The sequence below is a fragment of the Bombus pascuorum genome, chromosome 2, assembly GCF_905332965.1.
Source record: "Bombus pascuorum chromosome 2, iyBomPasc1.1, whole genome shotgun sequence".
Taxonomy (NCBI): domain Eukaryota; kingdom Metazoa; phylum Arthropoda; class Insecta; order Hymenoptera; family Apidae; genus Bombus; species Bombus pascuorum.
The window spans coordinates 11600110-11606389 of record NC_083489.1 but is presented as its reverse complement, the minus strand read 5'-3'; the positions used below and the strand labels follow the sequence as shown (position 1 = coordinate 11606389).

The 6280-nt window shown below is 38.9% G+C and overlaps 1 protein-coding gene across 3 annotated transcripts in view; it reads right to left on the bottom strand.

Moving 5' to 3' along the window:
* Positions 1-1082: 1082 nt before the first annotated feature.
* The window catches only part of LOC132916494 (discoidin domain-containing receptor 2-like), a 145459-nt gene continuing 140261 nt past the window's right edge, over positions 1083-6280 (bottom strand). For all 3 annotated transcript variants that reach the window (XM_060976556.1, XM_060976557.1, XM_060976558.1), the window contains 4 exons: positions 5035-5342; positions 3751-3985; positions 3481-3630; positions 1083-2763 (listed from right to left, as the gene is read on the bottom strand). In XM_060976556.1, coding sequence (XP_060832539.1) covers positions 2614-2763; positions 3481-3630; positions 3751-3985; positions 5035-5342 — 843 coding nt within the window. In that variant the 3' untranslated portion in view covers positions 1083-2613. The remainder of the gene's footprint in view (positions 2764-3480; positions 3631-3750; positions 3986-5034; positions 5343-6280) is intronic.

Genomic DNA, 6280 nt, shown 5'->3' with positions numbered 1-6280 from the left:
TACCAGCTCCCATAAAATTGTCGTTAATTTTCCGGAGCGGGTCGGTTATGATCGAGTCTGATCCATGCACTTCGTCGGGAGAAGATTAATGAGCCTCCTGTCGACGCAGAGCAATGTTATCCGAATTGTGTCGATAAAAGGTTTACCGATGATTTATGACCGATCCCCTTCGTTTAATGGAACCACCTCGAAGATTCGAAAACTTTGGTCATACCTGGCCGAGCGACGATTGTTCTGGCAACCTTTTTAGATATCGAGACTGTAGTAGCCGTTGGTGGTCGAAACTTTACTTAAAGGACACCACTTCGCCATTGGCAAAGAGAGAATGTTTCGTGTTCAGATACTCGTTTAAATGACTCGAGCCATTCTCGATGATTCGATCTAGACGTCTTAAGTGACCTTCCATGGAAGTACACATCCGTTTATCGAGGTTTTTATGAGCATTCGGTAATATTCTTTTTGTCAGTGACATTGAAATTATGTCGTCACTATATCACGTAATAACGATAATTTCACCTCCGTGATTTTATGAAGAAATTTACACGTAGTTATCTTATCCCTTTTATGGCAGACAAATATTTGTCTCGAGATAAATAGCTAAAAGAGAAAATACCGAATAATATGTATCTTTATCCGTGTTGTTTCATGATATTATTCCAGGTATAGGGAATATTTCCAGGAACACGTTATTCTTAACGCGAACCGTATATTTTGAAAGTAAATTTCATTGACTTCATGGTGTCGTTTAAATTCAAGGAAAAATTGTTTCTTTGGAAAGTTTTGGCAAACTAACGCGTTTGAGAGTCAATAAACTTTGAAGATTATTGAACGCGTTGTTCACCGAGATCATCTTAGAATCTTATCAAAAAACAATGTTGGAACTTATCTAATTTACCAACCTGGGTTTTACGTGAGATTTCGAGACGCGTAAGTTTCTACTAATTACTTAATCTTGAGATTGTTGAGCTGTTTCCCGAAACATTATTTTATTCATTTTCATTATTATTTTTATCCAGCACAATTAGAAAAAAAACGACATAGAAAACGTAAAGATATAAAGTAAAAAGAAAACGCAGTCACAGTCAGAAAGGAACACTCAGTACTTTATTGTTAATCATTTCAACGTATACTTGAATCCATCTTAAGAATTACAGAAAGGTGCGTGCAGAGGGGAACGTTTGAACGCTTCACTCCGTTTGGCACTTTACCAACAATTTTCCTGTGATAGTCAACGTTCTGCAACGATGTGTTATTGACATTATCGTTACCATCAAACAGGTTGGTAGCATTGGTGGCGTTCAAACGTTCTGTTCGCGGTTCTCGGAATTCGAGGCGACGAAGAGCTCAGAATCGTTTGATCGATTCTTCTAGCAGCGTTACAGCGATCGTTTATGCCTCGTTTTCTCTCGTTGTCTCTCCTCTCTGCCCTTAAATGGTAAATCAAAGGAAGGAGCGTGATGATTATGCGTTTAGGTTTCTCGCGAAGAACAGAGTTTAGTCGGGTTTCTTTTTTTCGAATCTACGCCCGTTAAAGATGTGAGGTCTTTCTTTCGAACGGAAAGGAATACAATGGAACGATATAAGTACTTTGCTACGTACGACGGGCTTTCGAATGTACAAGTATAAGTCGGGAGGTTTGCGTTGCTGGTGGGCGCGTCGTGTCGCTTCGAGAAATAGTAGAATTTCTATAACGCGATATAATGCGATGATTAGGATCAGAGATATATATAGAATCGTTATGTAAACATGATCTTGGAAAATTTATGCTCTACCGCGTCTATTGTTCGTATAAATTATTAACACATTGTGTACGCCAGGTAAATAATAGATTTACTGATTGATCGTTGTATAATTTACTCAGCTGTCTACACTAGGGTTAAATGAAAACAAGCAAACGACACCACTTCTTTCAAAGATTTTTAAGAATATTCAAAACTTAAGAAATGTAATTCCTGTACACAATATATTAAGATCGGTGTAATTAATTCGTGTATAGCATAGTTTCTCCATTCGAGGGAAGTGAAGGAACACGATTGAATGTTTTTCAAAGGCACCAGCAGTCGCGAAAATTCCCAGCGTTTACCTAGCGTCAGTATCTAGTCTCGTATGTACAAGTGGATAGACTTATCGGTGCTTAGCATCGCGGTATACGCGTCTTCAGTGTTCAGAATACTGTACACGATATATAGCACTTTCATAGGAATTGAAGGACCGAGCTGACTAGAAAATATCGAGGCGACGTGTTCGTCGAGCGACCGGGCAAAAATTCGCCGAGATTCTAGCGAAGTCGTCATTTTTTTTTTGGTATTTTTATATCTTTTTAAGTTTTTAGTTTTGCCCGATCGATAGTCAGAGATAGAGATCGAGAACAGAAGAACCCTTTTCAAGGCTTCGCCTTGTTTCGCTTTAGAGATAGGAGTGCATCGCGAAAATTTCTCCTTCGATCATCTCTCTACGATCGAGAAAATCTCAAAATCCGGCGCGGCTCGTTCTCCACAGCATGCACTAAAACTAACGATTGTACACTTCCGTCGAATCCCGACGTCGGGAGCTTTTAGTCGGCAAGAGGTGATTCATTGTCCGTTCTCTTTTATCACAGTTTAGTGGGATCGTTTATGCACCAGGTCGATAGTCCGCGATTACGTTCTTCAGGAACGTATAAATGTCTTTGAACGTCGGTCTCGAGGTCTCGTCCCTCCGCCAGCATGAGCACATCATTCTGTAGACTTCTTCCGGACACATCGTGGGTTTTGGAAGATATATCTGAAATGAAAATACAGATTTGTTAAAGTTGTTATTTGTCTAATCTTCTAGCTTTTTTTACCGAATTAATAAGGTAGAACCAATCAGTGAAATAATATTTTAAAGCGCAACGTTATTAAAAGACATAAATAAAATACTCTACAGAACTCCAGTACGCGTATCAGAGATACAAAAAATGTTTGTAAGATTTAAAATTATGTTTATCATCTTCGTAAAATTGTAGGATTTAATTAGTGAAGGATATATAAAAATATTCAAAACTTAAAAAATATAATTCCTGTACACAATATATTAAGATCGGTGTAATTAATTCGTGTATAGCAAAGTTTCTCCATTCGAGGGAAGTGAAGGAACACGATTGAATGTTTTTCGAAAGCACCAGCAGTCGCAAAACTTCCCAGCGTTTACCTAGCGCAGTATCTAGTCTCGTATGTACAAGTGGAAAGTAAATACTTTCTTTTATTCTTCCCGTTTCTTTCATAAACCGCGGAACTCAATAATGTAAATCATCCGAAAATAATAACAAATAAAACGTAGCATATTAACACGTTGGTCTTTGAAAGCTTAATAAGAATATTTCCGTCTTTTTATCGAGTGAAAATATCGTTACTGTTTTAAAATAAGAATTTACGAAATGTATCTGTGTATATCTAACACGTATATCTTCATTCTTAAAATATAATATACGCTATAAAGAAAAGAGGAACGCTCGAATACCTGTAACTCAGCCCCATAGTACATATGCTCTGCGTTCTGTATCACTTGATCGTTGGTTAGATGTTGGAAAGGTTTCTCTCTGGCCAGGCTCATCACTTCCCACAAAGTGACAGCGAACGACCAGACGCTGCTCGAGCAAGTGTACCTGTCCTAGAATCGAAACGCGCAAGTTCATTGGTACTATTCCCATTTATGGACTGGTCGATCGATCTAGAACGCGCTCGTTAAAGAGAGAACGAGATTCGCTTGACGAAAATCATTTAGCCTTACCAGCAGAATGCTTTCCCACGGCAGCCATCTGATTGGCGCCGGCGGTCTGCCGCCTATGTCACTGTAATCCTTCTTGTAAAGGTCACTGCACATCGCTATGTCGGTCACTTTCACGGTGTAAGAGCGGCCCACTAGACAGTTTCTGGCTGCCAGGTCCTTGTGCACCAGATTCTTTGACTCGAGGAACCTCATGCCAGATGCTATCTGTGTCCCCATGTACATCAGGCAGCTTTGACTAAAATCATAATATAATGCTTGCTTTTGAACCTGTCGACGTTAATGGATGTTCGTTCGTTCGTCGTCCGATCTATGGAATGTACGAGCAACTCTATTTTCATACAAGAACGAAACAATTTCTATTTCTAAGATCACGGCGCTTTCGAACATTCCTTCACCGGAGTTTCGCTCGTTTATCTCGTCGATTCTATAGGTTGAATGAATAAATCATTATTTATTCTAAAATTCTCATAGCTTGAATTGTGATGTAAAATTCTGCTATACGTGATATAGGATGAATGGCTTCAAAAATTTATACCGAAATACGCGAAATACTTCTTTCTCTTTGTAAATCACAAATTTTTATTGTTGTGTTTTATCGTTTTAATGAACGCCAAGGAGTTTCACTTAATAATAAAACCAGTGAACGTGGGTGTTCGACGTTATGGATAGTAGTTATGTACGTACCATTAAATATTTATATAATGACAAGTTCAAAACATAACAATTTACATTTACCTAACCCTTCTACCAGAGTGCATTAGAACCTTTAAACTATCAGCTGGCATATATCGTACAATAGATAAAAGCTATAGTTTATAGCTACCTACAGGAATTGAAGGATTAATGTTCCATTGAAAAGCTTCATTCTATTTCAAATTTTCCCGGCAATTTCTCTTATTTTTCTCTTCACTTTCACGAACGTAAAATATTACGTTAATTATTATCCGAGTAACAAAGCACTTGGCGGAACATTATCAGCAACGACAAGAGTAATGTACGATCTCGTAATCGTATATAATCGGAAGCTGTATAACGCGGAAGTGCCATTAAGATCAATCGGGTACGTTATAAACGAACCAGGCTGCGATTGTACCGAATAAAAGAGAGGCCGCGCGACAAGTGAATATATTATTCATCCGTGAATTATTACAGTGATCGGTGGTACCATCGCGATTTCATTTCGTAACGCTCGTATAAGGCTATGTTCGAATTATCCGTGTGCCCTGTGATGCTCGTACGTATCGTTTTAGAATCGGTGCACCGCGGCGAATAGCGGTATCTCACCTAAGGGCTTTCAAATTGCAGCTTGGCCTAAGCGTTCCCGTAAGTGGCACACTGTACTGAAGATAATGGGCGAGATCACCGAGTTCCGTGTACTCGATGATCGTCCACGGGACTGGTTCCACGGTGCACACTCCCAGGATCCGAGCTACGTTCGGATCGGACAGGCTGGACAGAAATCGGACTTCTCTTATTTGGTCCGTCGTACTACCGGCTCGAATGTCACCGCCGCAAGTAGGCACGCGAGCCACCACCAATCTCGGAGCATCTGCCACCACGTCCTCTAATCCGACTGCTTCGCATACTATCGCCTGAAAATCGTAAAAAAAGGAAATTGTCACTGGCGAATAGGTTCTTGGAAATTCGAATAGTAATCGTATAAATTTGCGTTGGACAGTTCTCTGGAATTAATTTTAGTTTTTGTAATTTCGTGGATGTAAATTCTTTCAGAGGATAAAGAAGCGAGGGTGTATTCAGGACGAATGATTTAAGAAGTTATTATTTCCAACGCAAGATATAAACGTGGCTTTAATTTATCACGACTAATAAAATTAATTACGTTGCGCGTATTCATATCTAAGATATGAAACTCGTAACAGAACGTTTGGTCCTTTCTACGAATTTTTCTTATGCAGTGCTGAGAAACGGTGAAGTATTCTGCGTAGATGAAATTGTAGTTGGAAGTAAAATATGATCCTCTTAGTTGATGTATTCGGTTGAAGACTATGAAGGTGTGTATTCTTTTAAGAATAAAGAATACGAAGAATAAACGACAATAGAGATTTATTCTTAAAAGAGTTGATTAACTAAAGAATGACTGAGAAAAGGATATAGTAGACAATGATTAAGATGAAAGGGAAGATTTTGAAAATATTATGATTAAACTCTTGTAACATATCATACTTGTATAAAATAGGAAAGAAACAAGTATGACACTTCGTCTTTACGGCTTTGTGCAATTTTAACTACATTTATATGTCATTAATCTTTGTAACTACACAACAATAATGGGCAATTGGCCTAGATATCGTTGTACTCTCGTTAGGAGACAAGTTGCGTGCAAATGGTGTGCAACGCCACGCAGTTTGCACATTAATCGTCCAAGAGGCTGGAAGACAACACTTCGCAGCTTCTTCGTCCTGTTATCGTCGTTAATGCATACATAAACCAATGAATCCCGGAAGTATATCGATGCGGAAATCTGTGTCCGTGTGTACATCATGTACGCGCATAATGTACACAGTAAGTG